General features: G+C 35.2%; 1 protein-coding gene across 9 annotated transcripts in view; it reads right to left on the bottom strand.

The window, feature by feature from the left end:
- The window catches only part of Erbin (erbb2 interacting protein), a 115,205-nt gene that overhangs the window by 52,805 nt on the left and 44,254 nt on the right, over nucleotides 1-18,146 (bottom strand). For 8 of the 9 annotated variants that reach the window (XM_010637259.1, XM_033761178.1, XM_033761190.1 and 5 more), the window contains exons 4-7: nucleotides 15,516-15,633; nucleotides 8,276-8,354; nucleotides 5,587-5,676; nucleotides 4,461-4,517 (exon numbers count right to left, since the gene is read on the bottom strand). In XM_010637259.1, the coding sequence (XP_010635561.1) occupies nucleotides 4,461-4,517; nucleotides 5,587-5,676; nucleotides 8,276-8,354; nucleotides 15,516-15,633 (344 nt within the window). Of the gene's footprint in view, nucleotides 1-1,744; nucleotides 2,691-4,460; nucleotides 4,518-5,586; nucleotides 5,677-8,275; nucleotides 8,355-15,515; nucleotides 15,634-18,146 lie in introns of those variants that run through there. The other variant, XM_033761195.1, reaches the window with a different exon arrangement.

The following is an 18,146-nucleotide window of genomic DNA, read 5'->3' as shown; positions in this document are numbered from 1 at the left end:
ATGAGTTAGACTACTTGGAAGATTCATAGTCATTTCTGCTGTAATTCTAAGTCTTTTTCAAGATGGTTCACGCACTATAAAATTTTGAGATAATTATAACTCTGAAAATCTTCAAAATGCTAAAAACAGTAAATGTTACATTGTTCTTCAGGTAATCAGTGAAATCTTATTTTTTTCAAAGTTTTGTTAAGAATCACAAATAGAATTACATATTTATTTTAAATTAAAGCAACACTGTATCATTTTATGTTTTCTTGCTTTCCCCCCACCCTTTTCTTTTTTATTGAGGATATTGGTACAATCTAGGTATACAAATACAGTTACATTCATCATTGGGAGTCTGTACCTTTACATAATAGGTCTTGATTCTCATTTTTCCCTTTGTCCCTGCCCTCCCTTCACCCCCTCTTCCCCTCCCCATTTACACTTTATTTCCATTTTTTCAGTTTCTCATATTTTTTTCCTCTCCCTTATTACCTTTCCCCCACCCTTCCCACTTTCCTTACAGCTTTAGCCCTTTACTTCCTATTTCACATTATTAATTGTCTCATTAGGATCCTGTGTACTATTATAGTTTTTCACACCAAAGAAACTATTCAGTATTTCAGTTAAAGAAATCTCTGTATATCATTTTATGTATTGCTTCCAGAAGGAAAATGTTTTTTCTTTGGTACCAGGGATTGAACTCAGGACCCTCTGTTTGCAAGGCAGGCAGCAGAACCACTGAGCTAATCTTCAGCCGTCAACATATCATTTTAAACACACTTAATATCAACACTTCCCTGTAACTAGAAGAACCAGAAAAAAAATGAGCTTGTTTAGTAATAAAATAAACCATGCTGTACTTTTCATTTCTCCTCCACAAAGGTATCATTTGAAACTAAACTGCTAATTCAAATGATTATTTATGCTCCTAAAATTCCCTTTTTTTAGAAAAACCCATTATTATATTGAAATACTAAGTATAAGATAAATTTTACATGAATAAACTTTACTAAGAAATAGCAAGATATAATGGCTATATTTTGCTACCATTAGTATTATACATTCCTATGTTAATATTTTGGAAATGAATTTCATTTAAAATGCAAGATTATCTTAAATTATGGCAAAAAAAAAACCCCAAACTATTTTCTGAAAATTTAACAGCAAGTAAAATAAAACAAAACATTTCTCTAGTTTTTTTTTTTTTTAAATGGAACTTTTCACAAATTCGCTTGTCAACTCTGTGGAGGGGTCATGAAAATCTCTGTATCATTGCAATTTTGCTATGTATAAAGTCATGACAAAGCAAACAGGCTCCAGTTTTTTCATGAAAGAATGTAAGAACACACACCACAGGGAAAAACTCCAAGGGAAAAAAAAATACATTTCTTGGTTCAATATTGTTATAATGACAAGATAATAAAAAATTCACATGTAATAATTAAACACGTGATAAAAATGAGGGCAATTGATAAAAATAAAGCTAATAGTTTTAGAAGAGGGCACAAAATTGAAAAGCAACATACTTTTAAAAATTCAATTACAAACAGTGTCCTACAAAAGTTAAGTTTTAAATAAAAGATTTAGGAGCCAGGTGCAGTGGTGAACACCTGTAATCCCAGCACTTGGGAGGCTGAGGCAGGAGAATCACCACGAGTTTGAGGTCAGCCTGAACTACATAGTAGTTCAAGGCCAACTTGTCCTACAAAGTGAGACCCAGTTTTAACCAATAAAAGATTTAAGAAAATGTGAATGATACAGATATATAATAGAGAAGTGGAAATAAAACATAACAACAAAATATTTCCACTTCAATTCTCTGCAGCTAATATTGGCAACGTCGGTTCTACTGTGCTTATATAATTCAGAAATCTCAGAAATTAAATTTCACGTTAGAATAAGATCAAGCTTCCCAATTTAAGGAAAAAATAATCAGTATCTCTCCAATTTCCTCCCATCTACTTCTAAAATTCATTTGTATCAACCTCTTCCCCTGTCTCACAGGAAGAGTATACCATTGCTTGTGTTCTCAGCACAGGGTCCTCCAGAATTCCTGAAGTGGTACCATGTTACACTTAACTATGTATGTAAAAGAACAGGTCTTTTCCATTGTTCTAATCTTTGATCATAAAAAAGTCTAATCATGCAATCTGAAATACATGACTTTCCCAATATTTAAAACTACTGCTTATATGCTTATAGTTGGTAACTATAAGCTACAGGTTTTAGTCATATATCTTAGATAGAATTATATTTGCAAATTCATTGATAGGGCCCAAGTTAAATCCCTAAAAGGGGTTAAAAATCAGTGAATCACCTTTGCTGTTAGATGGTAAGCTACATTTTGATCCTCAATGTCCCCTCAAAAACCTGTAAGACTGAGCCTATGGCACAACTGACTAAGTAGAGGAATCTTTAAGAGGTGGGGTCTAGTGAAGGAAGTCAGGTCACTGGGGATGGGGTAAAGGTGCTCTTGAAGGTGATACTGGGACCCTGGCCCTTCCTATTTCTCTCTTTGCTTCACAAACACCATGATATGCTTTCTCACCCTGGCATAGAGAGATGGGGCCAAACAACTATGGACCGAAACCTCTGAGTTCAAGATAACCCAAGATTAACCCTTTCCTCCTTACAATGTGCTTACCTCGGATACTTTTTTAAACAGTGAGGGGAAGCTCTCTATAACACATTAACTGTAGGCTCAGCTATAGGAAACAAATTATATCCTGGTTATTCAAATATCTTACAAACTAATCAGATTTTGAAAGAAGTGACATACAAAAACAGATACAATAAAATTATTTGGAAAATACACTAACAGATAGATGTAAGAAATACATTGCTATAGAAGCTAAGTACAAAGAACAACTAACCCCTCAGGTAAATAGAAATGTTTCACTCCTCAACAATTAAGTCTCAAGGATTCAATGTTAAATAAGAGTTGGCAGAGCCAGGAATGGTGGTGCCTGCCTATAATCCAAGTAATCGAGAAGCTGAGCTAGGAGGACTGCTGTGAGATAGGAGGACTGCTATGAGATAAGAGGATTGCTGATTGCTATGTAGCCAGCCTGGGCTACATAGTGTGTTCAATGGCAGCCTAAACCACACAGCAAGGCCCTGTTTCAAAACAAATAAACAACAACGATAAAGTAAAAAAAATTTTTGTAGAGGGTCAAAGAATAAATATTTTAGGTTCTGTGGACCATACAATCTGTCACAGCTACTACTGTAAAGCAAAGGCATCCAGAAGCACCATGTAAAAGAATAAATGTGGCTGAGTTCCAATGAAACTTTGTAAATATAGGCAACAGGCCACAATCGTAGACTGTAGTTGGCCAATCCTTAAATTTAACAATACAGCAATGTATGCAACATGTTTTAAAACATTTGCTTAATACATGGCCAAAAGCTACAATGAATTTTAAGTTTCAGCCCTATTTTTTTTCCTGTAGTTTTATCTTATTTAGCTTGCATTAAGAGGACAGATCACTCCATTTCTAATTTAGATTAAAAAGTCAGACCAGTTCTATAGTTATCAGGGTTCACATGAAGACCTACGGATATCTCTATTGAGTGGCATGTATGAGATCTAGTATGTAAACTTGGGAACCATATTTGGGATTCACATCAGTGCAAAAGATGAGAACACATCAAAAATATGGTTTGGAAGTGCATCTGAATAAGGCAAAGCCTCAAGATGGTCACAGTGGCCAGATATATGCACATAAATTCCCTAAGGGATAAGCAGAACTTGAAACTACTATTGTCCTGTAATTAGTACCATCCAATTTATTAAGTGCAGATAGTATATGACACCCAGGGTGGGTGACCAGAATACCTGAACCCATCCCTACCCAAAATGTTTCTGTTTAAAAAATCATAAATAAGCCAAAGTTAAGGACATAAGCCTTGCTACATGCCTCACTTCTCTACTAGATCAAGATTAGCTAAATGGCTATTCTGTACTCTACTTGTAATCCCTATTGGCTGATTATAGTTTGGTCCACATTGTGACTTTGCAGAATAAATTAACCCAAAGGGCCACCTCATATGGGACAGCCTCCTGTCTCTCGGGTGCTATTCTTACTCCCCAATAAACTGTTCCTACTTTTAACCTCCTCTGTCCTTTGACTTCATTCTTCAACTGGAGTGGACATGAACTGGGCACAGTTAACATCTAGCAGGTTGGGAGTTATAGTTCTCATATGTTAAAATTACTATTACTATAGTATTATGTTAAACACTAATACCACATATCTACATTTTTATATTACTATCAGGAATGAGAATATTATGACCATAAATAAAAGTTTTTAAAAATAACTTGTACCAAGTTCAATCCCCGGTACCAAAAAAAAAAAACAAAAAACAAAAAACAAACAAAAAAACTTGTACTCACTTTTTAGATAATAAAAACATATTATTTTTTTAAAGACTTAAGGATTAAAATTTTAAAGTTGAGTATGTTTACTTACTTAGGCAACATTTTCAACTGGTTTTCTCTGAGTTCTAATATCTGGAGTTTAGTTAATCTATAAAACAAAACAAAAAAAAGGCAAAGGAACTTTATGTCACATTCTAAGGTTTTCAAAACAACCAGTATTACTTGCATAATTTCTTTGTGCAGAGTAATATATTAACTACTATGAAGGAAAAGAAAAAAATACAAAGACTATTTCTACTCTTCAGAATTACAGTCGGTGAAAAGGTAAGCTCTTTTAGACATTTTTTCAAAGCAACAAAATGATGTTCTAGGTATCAATCCTAGAGCATACTTCATGCCTTTCACTGAAAGCACCCATAAAAAATGCTTAATACTGTAGACTATTAGAGAATGACAATACAATTCTAGGGAATAGCTTTGAGAAAATAAATAAAAGACATAGAGGAGAAATACCCTGGCTCTTCAGTGACACACATTTCACTATAAAATACAAAATAACCTAATTAAGTGATGCAAATGGCAGATGCTGCAGAGTAATAGTAACATACTAATTATTTCAGATAAAAGATAGCTGTAAAATTAAATTTTAATTGGATAGCAGTTTCTCTAATAATTATATAAAATAATTTGGTTTTTCTTATTCACCCACCTGTTTAAAGAAAATTACTCAGGGACTTGAGAGAGATGGGTGTGGAGGAATAAAGTAGATACCAAAAACAGATTCTCCTGTTTTTAAGAATTTTCGTTCCAATGGGGAAAACAGTTAAACCAGTTATTAAATCAATTTAGAATTTGGAAAATGCTAAGAATATAGTATTTAGTATCTCAACTATACAGATTATTCCCATTAAAAACCTTTTTTTTGCCACTTTAAAAAGGAATTTAAGCCATTTTTTTCCTTTTTAAGCTCTTTTTTTGTCTTCTATATTTTATTTTCTTTCTTGTTTCTTTTAAACTTTGACTGCTAATTGCTTACTTGGGAAAATAAATTCAAAGTGAAAGTAACAAGATCCAAAGAAACTATGAAAATTACAATGCTTGGAAATAATTACAAAAGAACAACATATGAAACTATAATTAATAGCATTACTAAAGTGCTTGTAGTTTTGTACATTTTACAAAAGCTAACAATAAATGGTTTTAGAAAAAAAATTTACCTGCCAAAATTAGCTGGCAAGAACTCAAGGAAAGCATCATTCAGATATAACTGGGTTAAGTTTAACAGCTGAGAAAATCCATCAGGAAGCCTATACAAAATATACCAAAATTTAAATTATGTTCATATAAAGAATTCCAGCCTTTCACTAAAATCTAATAATCTATGTAATCCGACATTTTCTCAATAGAAACAGTTATCTCTTTTTTTATTACAATTGTTATAACCTATTTTAATATCTGTGACCAACTTTTTTTTTTCAAGTTAGGTAATATTTATGTTAGTAACAAAAACTGCACGTAACAGTCAATTAAGAATCAGCCATTCAGGGCTGGGGATTTGGCTCAATGGTTCTGTCACCTGCCTCGCAAGCACAAGGGCCCAATTTCAATACCGGGAGCCAAGGGGGAAAAAAAAAATCAGCCATCCTTCAAAGTCATCTTAACTAATATCAATTTAAAGAACTAGATAAAGAAGTTATAGCTGCCAGACATGGTGGCTCATGTCTGTGATCCCTGCACTCAGGAGGGAAGGAGGCCAGCCTGGGCTACACAGTCAGAACCTGTCCAAAAAAAACCAAATCTAAAGCATGTGATAAGAAGTTATAAGCCTTGGCAAAAACATTTTTGATCTGACTCTGTGCTGAGAGGAAATCAGTCTTGTGCATTAAGATGTTTAGCTGCAACCCTGACCTTTAACAACTAGATGCTAGCACTGTGAGGGGCACAACTCATTGTTTTTGAAAACCTAAAATGTCTCGAAAATAGTGTCATTGCCCCATGAAGGCAAAACAGCCTCATCTTGAGGTTATCCCGCCCCCTTACCCCACTGGAGATTGAACTTAGGAACTTGTGCTTGCCAGGCAGGTGTGGCACCGCTGAGCTATATCCCCAGTCCTCGTAGGTTAATTTTAATTTCAACATTTGGCTTCTAAATAATTAAAACTGTACAGTTTTTAAATGAGCAAATAAATAATATAAAAAGCTAAATGATATTTAAGCCATGTGAAATAGTTACATAAATAGTTGTAGTGTATTAGCTTTATTTCTATTTCTTCTTGCTTATGAAACAAGTTACAGATGTAGTCCTTGATACATACAATAACATATCCCCCAACCGCCCCACCCAGGGGTAAGGGGATCGAACTCAGGATCTTGAAGTTGCAAGTCAGGCAAAATGCCACTGAGCTAAATACCTAGCTATTCCAGGTTTTTTTGTTGTTTTTTTGAGACAGGGTCTCACTATGTAGTTGAGACTGACCTGGAACTCATTATGTAGCCCAGGCTGGTCTCCAACTCACAGAGATCCTCCTGCCTTGGCCTCCTGAGTGGTGGGATTACAGGCGTGAGCCACCATGCCTGGCTATCCGGAATTTAATAGTAAAAAAATCCTATTGCAGTTGAGACAAATCAGACTTGACTCATTTATTTTTTTTCCTTGACCTTGTATTCTACCATCTTATGTTCCTACTGAAACAATTTTAGGTCTGGAAAAACTAGTCAAGATTGACAATATTATAATATGTGAAGGTAGATTTCAACTTTCGACATAACTAAGATATTCTTTGTCTTTAGCTTTAGCGTTCTATTATAGCAAAATTTAACACCTTTGTTGGCAGCCATTACTGACATAAAAGAACATGTATAACCTCTAGTATATGCTGCAAGTAATCACATGGGCTTTTTTTTTGTTGTTCTGTTGTTTTGCCTTTTTGATCTTTCGGTTTCTTTCATTGAATGGATTGTGGTTTTTGTTTTTGTGTTTTTCAAGTACCGGGGATCAAACTCAGGACTTTGTGCTTTCAAAGCAGGCATGGTGACTCTGAGCTAAATCCCCGGCCCCTCCTCAGTTTCTTTTGAGTCAGGGTTTTGATATGTAGTTCAGGCTGGCCTTGAACTAACTATGTAGCCAAGGCTGGCCTTGAACTCATGGTGATCCTCCAGAGTGATGGGGTTACAGGTGTATGCCACCCATGCCTGGCTTGGGTTTCTTATTATTTCAAAAGTTTGTGCCACTGTGCAAATACCAATTGGTGAGGAAAGCAAAGAGATTCTGCTTTGTCTCTTTTTTATTTCTTTTGGGGACAGAGTCTATGTCATTCAAACTGACCTTTAACTCACTCACTATATATCCCAGACTGGCCTTGAACTCATTTGTGATCCACCTGCTCAGGCTCCCAAGTGCTGGTATTATTATGTGCATGCCCCACCATGCCCAGCTCTCCTTTCATTTTTGACATCAACTATCTGTGAGATCTGGAGCAAAATCATTTGCACTGCTGGGCATGGTGGCAAAACTGTGTAACCCCAACATTCTGGAGATGAAACAGGAGGACTACAAATGAAAAGCCAAGCTTAGCCAAGTTAGCAGTTTAACAAGATCTTGCCTCAAAAAGTATAGTTTTTAAAGGGCTTGGATTGTAGCTCAGAGTCTAGGCTCTGGGTTCAAACCCTAGTACAAAAACAAACAAATAAACAAACAAACAAAAAACTTTTAGTTTTCAATTTTATATTTTTAATATGTGGGATTAGAAACATTTTTTAAAGGTTCCTTTTTAATTCTAAAAGTCAATTATTTGGATAGCTCATGAATGATACACATTTTTCATTAGAATATTTAAAGTAATATTCTGCTACTGCTTTACAATTGTTTTACTCAGAAAAGTAACTTTAATTCAACAAAGAACTTACTTAGAAATCGGGTTTACACTGGCCTCCACAATTGTCAAGACTTTACAGTTTTTTATATTTTCTGGAAACTCTTGTATTCCTAGGAAATAAAAATTGACCAAGTTAAGAGAATAAAACATTAACAATTATAATTAAGGTATATCCTGCAGATTCGAAAAGTTAATTTACTAAGCAGAAAGTAGGTAAACTAACACTACACCAAGGCAAACCCAACAGAACTCACAACTTTCTCATTTCTCTTTCAGCTTTTCTTCATTTGCCTCCATAATTACTAATTACTTGGGTTTACCTTCCTTTCGTGTTATAGTTCTTGTAAAAATCAGTATCTTCGCTGTGATGATAAAGGCACAAAATGCAGAACCTTTAACATTCTGTTTCATTCACATAAAAAGGACTGCTTTTTAAATGATACGTTCCAAACTGAGCCAGCTCCTAACACACGTTAAGTAACAAAGCTGAAAACAAAGTTATAAATACAAGTGGTGGAAAATCTGTATCAAATATGCCCAGTGATATGCCAGTACTGTCTATCAATAAATAACATTTTTTCTTTCCTTGCTTTTCATTTTTTCCAAATTGTTCTACATTCTATTTTCTCAATATTTTTCCTCATATAACCCCGTGGAATGCTCACCATGTAACTGCTTAAAGAACGCAGTGATTTCTGCACACTATACAATGTACATATTCATAGAGATCTACTAGACCTTTCAACTTCTGAGTGTCCCAAGTAAGGAGAAGGATTAAGGTTTTTAAATTTTCAATCTACTACAGCCCAATACATTTGCAAACTGTCATATAATTATTGTGATACTGTGATAATGTCCAATTTTGGTATTCTAGGATATACTTATTTCTTAAACTTATCACAGTAAAATATAGTAACAATTTATGAATTAGCACCAGTCCAGATATCAAAATTTAGTACTGTTCTAATCAGACTAAATACTAATAACTTTTAAAATATTTTAAAAAATAATTTATAGAAAAAGACCCTATCCCCTCCCATTAACATGATTACCCATAAAGTTAAGACCCTTTCAATAGATGATTTTAAGTGAGCAAGTTTATCATAATGCTGTGTACAGAAATGAAAAATGAAGGGCACAAAATTTCCAACAAGCTAATACCTAATACCACAGTAACAATTGTTTTGGTCAAAACTCACTAAAGGAGGGGGTAAACGCCTAGGGATTCAGCTCAGTGGTTCCGACGCCCGGCCTCGCAAGCGCAAGGTCCCAAGTTCAATCCCCCGTACCAAAAAAAACTCACTAAAGGGTTGGTGAGTATGTGCTTAAACACAGACAAATCCTCATCACCAAAACCAAAACCAAACAAACAAACATACAAAAAATTCACCAAAGGAGGACAAAATTACTGGGTAAAAAACATGATGATAAACAGGATATTAATACAGTCTCAAAATTTTTTTCCCACAAAATAAATTAACAGAATGTGACAGGCACTTTAACAAAATGCCTCAAAGTCAGCATTACTGTAGTATTGTGATTTAGGTACCATGAATTCAACACACCTCAAATACAAATTATCTATCCTGTATGTACCAAATCAAGTATCAGACACTACACTATAAACTATAACCATTAAGATATGGTCCTCTTCAGGGCCGGGGATTTAGCTCAGTGGTTTTGCCTCCTGCCTTGCAAGCACAAGGACCGAGTTCAATCCCCAGTACCAAACAAAGCAAAACAAACAAAAAAAGCAGTATGTCCAAAAGATATGGTCCTCTCTTCATGAGAGGTTAAAAGGTAGTAAGAAAAACAAGTATTTTCACCCCCATTGGTTTCTTCCAATTCCAGCAGTATTCTTTCTCAGTGTTTTGTATACCTTTTCCTATTCTTCCAGATCTGTTAATGTTAAGGTGCAAACAGAGCTCATTCTTTGGGCTTTGTTTTTTCATTCACACCTGTGGTGAATATATCTAGTCTCTGGCTTTAAATACCCCAAATATCTATTTCCAACAGTTCTTTTCTCTTGATTTACTTCCACGCCTTCATATCTCAAAACTGCATTCTTAGCTTATTCCACTAAAAATTATATAGGCTGGGGATGTAGCTCAGTGGCATAGAGTCTGCCTGGCAAGATCGAGGCCCTGAGTTCAATTCCCGGTACTAAGGAAAAAAATTACAAATCTCGCAGAGCTTTCCATCTCAGCTGATAATAATCTTATCCTTCCAGTTGCACAACAAAAATCACTGAGATCATCCTTGACATTTTTCTCATATTCCACACTCAATCAATTATGATCTGCTGTTGATTCCACCTTCAAGTATATCCAAAATCTGTCCAGATCTCACTGTTTCTACCACTATCATTTGACATCTGAACTTGTTTTTGTACCCATCTACTTACAGACCCTCTCTTTAGCCAGACTAAACCTAAACACAAGTCACATCATGCTCTGGATAATCTACTCAAAATTTTCCAAAAGACTTATTTTGCTCAGAATAATTATCAAACACCTACAAGGCTCTCCATTATCTGCTCCTCCAAATCCCTATCTCTGTCTTCTATTCCTATCAGTTTCCTATCATTGTGTTTTAGCTACCTTGTGTTCCTCACACATACTACGGAAGCTTGCACTCTACAAACTTTTTCACTAGCTATTCCCTTTCTGGTGTACACTTTGCAACTTACATGACAAACTTCCTTAGCCCCTCAAGCTCTTGCTCAACTACTTTCTCAAACACGCTTAACCTCAACACTAGTGTTAACTAGTGTATCACTCACTTTTCTATCACTGGCTAAAATATCTGACAGCCAATAATTAAGGAGGACAGGTTTAATTTTGGCTCAGTTTTTAGTCCACTATTTTTGGATCCAAGGCAGAAATGCCACAGAGGAAGGGCTATGGCAGAGAAAAGCAGCACAATTCATGGCAGCCAGGAAGCAGGGAGAACAAAACGAAGAGAAGGGGACAAGAATACAAACTTCCAGGTCATGCCCCTACTGACCCAACTCCCAACAGGCCCCACTTCCTTCTTTTAAAAAAATGTGAATAATGTATTTCCAAAGAAAAATGATCTCATGGTAAAATAGTGTAAGAATTATTCTCATTACATGGATAATTTGGAGAGACCCTACCACTCCACAGCATACTTAGTTACGATTAATCCACTGAAGAGTATAGAACCCCCATGATCAAATAACTTTCTGAAAGTCCCCTTTTTAAATACCTGAGACTATCTGGAATATTTCTGATATAAACTGTAGCACAGCTAGATTACAAAGATGGCTCATTTAGTCCACATAAAGAACATGGACATACATTTTATCACAACCTACTTCTTAATTCTCTAACATTTTCAACTGTTCTCTTTTCATTTTCATTTAACTTTAATAGTGTACCTGCTCTGCAGTATAATTTTTATAAGACTGTTTGTTATTCAAACTTAAAGTGAAGCACTAGATATTACAAAACATAGCTATGTTCATATCCCTCTCCTTAGAAAAGAACTTTCTTTACTTCTGATAAATTGAAAAAAATTCCTGATTCCTTCGAACTGGCCCAATAATAAAGCCATTGCTTGGTCCTACTACAAATTAGCCTGGCATTGAGAAGGATACCTTGGGGTTATGAAAAACTGAACTGTTTCACAAAACATCAACATCAGACTAAGCCTATCTGCAAATGTGATGTAACAAGACCAGAAAAAAATTGTAATCCTTTTTTAACAAAGACAAAACATGATCATTGCCCAAGCCAAAACATACCAAACATCCTTATCTTTCAACTAAAGTGACCACTGTATCTTAACAAATTATAGGTTTGGACTTTTTCTAATCTGTTCTTTCTATTATGTCTATTAAGACATATAATCAAAGAAATCTCTGCTTCATAGCATCTCACTTGAACAAATAGTTTTTTTCTTAAATCTAATGTACAATTACAAAATGTTCAAATCCTGTAAGGTTTTTTTTTTAAAACATACCCCTAGATTCACAGGAATTCCTACCTGAGGTTTTGTTCATTGCAAAGAGCAATAAATCCAAATTGTTGGACTCGACTGCAGGTGAGTTTTTCTGGTGTTTCCTAGAGGGCATGAACTCCTTACTGTCCTAATTGCTGAATTTAAACTAATAGTCCCTTACAGTTTCTGCAGTCTGAAGAAGACTATGATAATAAATAATACAGAATACAAGATTGAGTCCCAGTGAAAATAGTCTAAACCAGGAATTTAAAAATCAATGATTAGTTTTCAGAGGATGATAGAGTATGACCTGGGCCAGCTGTAACACAGTAAGTAAATAAGGCTGATAGTAAGGCCCAATGGGTGCACACCCCAGTTACAGTCCATATTTATTAAAACAGTGATAACAAGTAAAAACATTAATTTTATATTACAAGTCAGTTTAAAACATAACTGGGCTCAGTGCTCACTATAAAGTAAATAGTAATTTCAGCAATTTAAACTGTAACAGCAAAACACACTGACTTCCTCAGCTATATATAATATCTTAATCAATGTAACTTCTTTTAGTTTTAAATAGAAAAGGCTTTTACATCAGTTTATCCCAAATCGTCACATTTTCTCAGCTTCAAAGATTTGCTTTCTGCTTTGACCATAAACCTGAGATTCACTCTTCCTTAAAAGGCCATGTGGCACACACCTGTAACCCTTATAGCACTCAGGAAGCTGAGGCACGATGATCACCACAAGTTCAAGGTCAGCCTTAAACTTAGTGAGTTCAAAGGCTTAGCGAGACCAAGTCAAAAAAAGAAAAACAGAAACCTCTAAAATTATATAAATGAAGGAATGAAAGAAAGAAAAGGCCTTGGCTAATCTCTAGCACTCCCAAATCAGGCAAAAATGAATTATTCTTTCTGGCTTCCCTACCCTTTAAGTCCTATATTAACAATTATGGAGTGGGGGATTTGGCTCAGTGGTTCTGCTGCCTGCCTTTTGAGCACAAGGGCCAGAGTTTGATCCCCGGTATCACACACACACACACGAACAACTATGTACTCTATTTCTTTCATCTCTCATCACCAACTTTCTATAAACCATTTTGACAGAACAGTTTAAACATCATTCCTTTAAGTCTTCTCTAGAAGACAAGTCATATGTATTTCCCGAATAGCAAAAGCAATCTTGAATAAAAAGACCAAAGCAGGGCCGGGGATTTAGCTCAGTGGTTCTGCCGCCTGCCTCACAAGGGCAAGAAACCGAGTTCAATCCCAGGTACCAAAACAACAACAACAAAAACCTGTAAAAAGACGAAAGCTGCAGGAATCACAGTATGTAATTTTAAAATCTACTACAAAGCTACGCCAAGGAAATAGCCAAATAATGACTTAAGAACAGATACAGATCAACAGAAGAGACATCCCAGAAATAAATCCCCACATTTATAGTGGATTTATTTTTGACAAAGGTGCCAAGAAAATAAAATGGGAAACGGACAGCTTTTTCAATAAAAAGTATTGGGACACGTAGATAACTACATATAGAAGAAGAATATTAAATCTCTACACAACAGGCAAAAACAATTCAAAATGGATTAAAGATTTAAATGTTAAAACTTGAAACTATAAATCTACTAAAAGAAAACATGGCGGGGGGGCGCATACAGGTGTGATAGTACACACCTATAATCCCAGCACTTAGGAGGCCAAGGCAGGAGGATCATCCCAAACTTGAGGCCAGCCTGGGTTTCAAGTGAGTTCAAGGCCAACCTGAACTATATATATAGCAAGACCCTGTCGAGAATGGGAATGTGAATGGGGAAGGGGGAAGGGGGAAGGGGAGGGGAAAGACGGGAAGAGGGAAAGGAGGGAAAGAAAGGAAAAGGAAAGGACAGTGGGGGGAATGCATTGCACTCTGAAGCACAGCAATGGTCTGGACAGTATTTTTTTTTTTTTAATATGACCCCAAACTGCAGGAAAGAAAAGCAAAAACAGACATATAGATTATGTAAAACTAAAAAGCTTCTGCACAATCAAGCAAAAAGAGTGAAGAGACAACCTTCTGAATGGGAAAAATGGTCATATGCAGTCACCTTATGAGGGGTTAAATGTCTAAAATATCAGGACATCAAACAGCAAGAAAACACAATTTTAAAATGGGCAAAGTATCTGAATGGATATTTCACAAAAGACAACAGCCAAATAAGTGTATGAAAAAGAGTGTTCAACGTGCCTAGTAACTAGGAAAATGTAAATTAAAGTATAATAGCACAGTAAGATATCATTTTCAACCTGTTAGAATGGCAAAAGAGGGACAAGGATACAGCTCAATGGTAGAACCCTTGCCCAGCACACCAAGCCATGAGTTCAATCCCCAGCAAAGCCATGGAAGGAAGCAAAGAAGGAAAGGAAGGGAGGCAAAAAGGGAGGAAAGGAGAGGAACACAGAGAGGACGAGGGGTGGACAGGAGAGAGGGAAGGGAGGGAGAACAGAGGAGAGCTTGAGAGTGCAAATGAGCCAAAAGATAACAAGTGTTGGTAAAGGGAATCCTTAGACACCACTGGTGGGAATGTAAATTTGTATACTCATTATGGAAAACAGTATGAAAGCACCTTTTAAAAGTTAACAACAGAACTACCATATGACCCAGCAATTTCACTACTGGGAATTGACCATCTAAGAAGTATCTGGGGGTGTGGATATAGCTCAATGATAGAACACTTGCCTAGCATGTGCAAAGATGATTCAAAGAAGAAAATCTTATCATTTGTGACACGTACATTTCCAGAAGACACTATGCTAAGTTAATCTAAGTCAGAAACTAAAGGACAAATGTTACACATCCTCACTTACCTATAGAATCTTCCAAAGGCAAACTCACAAAAGCATAGAGTAAAACAGTGATTAAGGAGAAAAGGATTGGAAGACTAGGATATTTTCATCAAAGAATACAGTATTTGGATCAGACAGGAAGACGTTCAAGAGACTAATTGTATAATGTGGTAATTGCAGTTAATAATGGTTTTTAAAAAGTAAAGATTGGTTTTTCATATGCTTTAAACTATCATAATTTTATTTTTATATTTATATACAAATCCCAAGTCAAGACTGTAACATTAAATTTTAGTAAATTTGACATAAAACAGAATGGAAAAAATATTTAAAATGGAAAAAAATCTTTACATGTATATAAATTTATTCTCAGATAAAGCTAATACAATTTACTTTAATTTTATATTTTTAATTGTGAAACCAACAGAAATCTTAAACATGTTTCCAAGTACAAAAACTTAAGTGAGGGGGAAACCTTACCATTTTTGCTGACATCCAGTTCCCTGAGATTAATAAGATTTGCAATGGACGCTGGTAATGATGTTAAATCATTGTCTGGCAAACTCAGTTTGTGTAGAGACTGACAGTTAAAAAGTTGCTGTTGACAAGAGAGGAAAGGATTTATTATATTTTCAGTTTTCCTAAATATTTCATTTACTAACATTTATACAAATATAAATTTGTTATTATTTTAAAAATTAGTTATACCTACACTGATACCAGGAAAGGTATCTCAATATTCTGATTACACTATTCTAGACCAGAACATATCGGAATCATTTAGAATGACTTACATCCTCATACTTCTCCCTAAGCAAAATGCACTTAAGAGTAAATGTATCTGTTGAAGTAGTCAAGCAGGAAGTGGCTAGCTGGGCATACTGGCACGTGCCTGAAATCCCAGCTGTCTAGGAGGCTGAGCTAGGAAGATTACAACCTTGAGCCCACTGTCTCCAAGATAAAAAAAACTAAAAAGTGTTGGGGATATAGCTTAGTGTGAAGGTCCTGGGTCAATCTCCAGTAACACCAAAAGAAAAGGTGGCTATTAAATACAATAAACTCTACAGAGTTTATCTTTCATGCACCTTTACTCCAAAATGAAAGCTATATTTAAGAACATTTTTCCAAAAATGTAAATTGTTAAAACATCAGATGGATAAATGACAGTTATTTATGTTGTTAGAGCAAACTTCTCTCTTTTCAACACAATCCCAGATTGAGATCCTACTGGTTGTGAATAGGGAAAGCTGACTACTCTTGATCTTCCACACACTCTAGTGGAACTGGTATGGAAGATAAATTACATGCTCAAGAACAGCATTTAACAAAGAATAGTAAATTATAAAGCAGCTTACCACAACCTAAGTATATAATTCATAAACATGTAAATGATAACCTTTAATATTTATCCACAGCCATTACAGGTTTATTTATAAAATTACCTATAGGACAGCAATAGCTTTCCAAATGATTTCACATCATTTGGATAGGCATCAGAAAAACAGCATTTTGCACACTCCCATCCAGCATGTTTATACACACACAAAAGTCTAAAATAAGTATTTCTTAAAACAAGGCTATATGTAACACATATTATTTTCTATTATATTATGGTTAGGCTTACCAGAGTAAGTAGAAGATGTCCAATTAATTATGAACTTCAGCTACATAATGAATAACTTTACTATATTTCATGAAACATATTAAAATATTCATGTGAAATTTATCTACATGTCCTAAATTATTATTTTACAAATCTCACAATAAAAATTACAGTTCATTTTTCAATTTTATGAGCCACCAATGGATCTTCAAAGTTTGTTGTTTCAGCTTCAAAGTTTGTTGTTTGAGTGGCTAAGGATATTAACACTTAAAATGACCACAGTTTTTGCATGAAACTCAGAAAATGGCATACAGAATAGTTAGAGGAAAAGAAAAAACACACTGAAAAAATTTTAGTAAATGAAGGTGCTAATTTAAGAATGTTTCATGGTAATAAACACTTCACTTGTTTCTGATCTTTAAGTCTTTCAAACCATTTCAAACAAATTATAAAATGAGGAAAACAGAACAGCTTTAAAAAGTTTAACAATAAAATCATGACATAGTAACTAAAATGACAATTATCCCCAATTTTAACAATACATATCAATGACTTATGAAAACTAGGAAAAGACAGCATTTCAGTTTTCTAGTTAAAGGCTGTAGAAACTGTGTGGTCTCATTATCTACCTTAGTAGCTATGTTTGAAGTAAATAAAAAAATTTAAGCTATTTGTACAAATATTCAAGAATTAATATGAACAAAGGTTAAAATGTTAATTATTATTTTGTTTTGTTTTGTTTTACTGGGGATTGAATCTCTACATCCTAGCCCATTTATCTTGAGACAGGGATCTTTGAGCCCAAGGGATCTTTATCTTTGAACCCAAGCTGGGTTCAAACTTGCAATCCTCCTGCCTTAGCCTCCCCAGAGTTCTGGGATTGCCACCACCACAACTAGCTTCAAAAATCTATTTTTAAAATTGGAAGGTGGGCATGATGGTGCACACACATGTAATCCCGGTATTAGGGAGGCCCAGGAAATGAGATAGGAGAGGTAGGAATGGCAAAGCTGGCTGGGGAAGTAGGCTTGACCTGTTAATTGCAAGATTCTGGATACACTGCAAGAATTCCAAGGCATGGAATCCCAGCACTAACTCTGAGGACCTGTATGTAGAAATTCTTACAGGTTTCCTCAAGATGTCGACAGCAAAAAGACACAGATACCAAGAAGAGCTCCCTATAATGGCTTTCCTCATGAAAGTCCACCCTTGCTTTCTCCAGGGTGTCCTTTTTTTTAGAGAGCCAATGTCACCCTCATTCTTCACTTTGATTTTACTGAATATACTTTTTGTCACTGTTTTTTGCTTATTTTCTCCAATTTGTTGTTTGAGACAAGAACCTGGAATCTAACTCCAGAGGGAGAGGCAAACAACCCAGAACTTGGTAATATTTAGTTGGCAAGCCACTTTCAGAAGGCTAGTCTGAGCTACATAGGGAGTTCAAGGACAGTCTGAACTCTATATACATAGGGATACTCTGTCTCAAAAAGACCAAAAAAAAAAAGAAT

Source organism: Fukomys damarensis, unplaced genomic scaffold (genome assembly GCF_012274545.1).
Source record: "Fukomys damarensis isolate Sample0158 unplaced genomic scaffold, DMR_v1.0_HiC HiC_scaffold_1, whole genome shotgun sequence".
Classification (NCBI taxonomy): Eukaryota; Metazoa; Chordata; class Mammalia; order Rodentia; family Bathyergidae; genus Fukomys; species Fukomys damarensis.
Note: the sequence above shows the minus strand (reverse complement) of the source record. Positions and strands in the feature narration are given on the sequence as shown.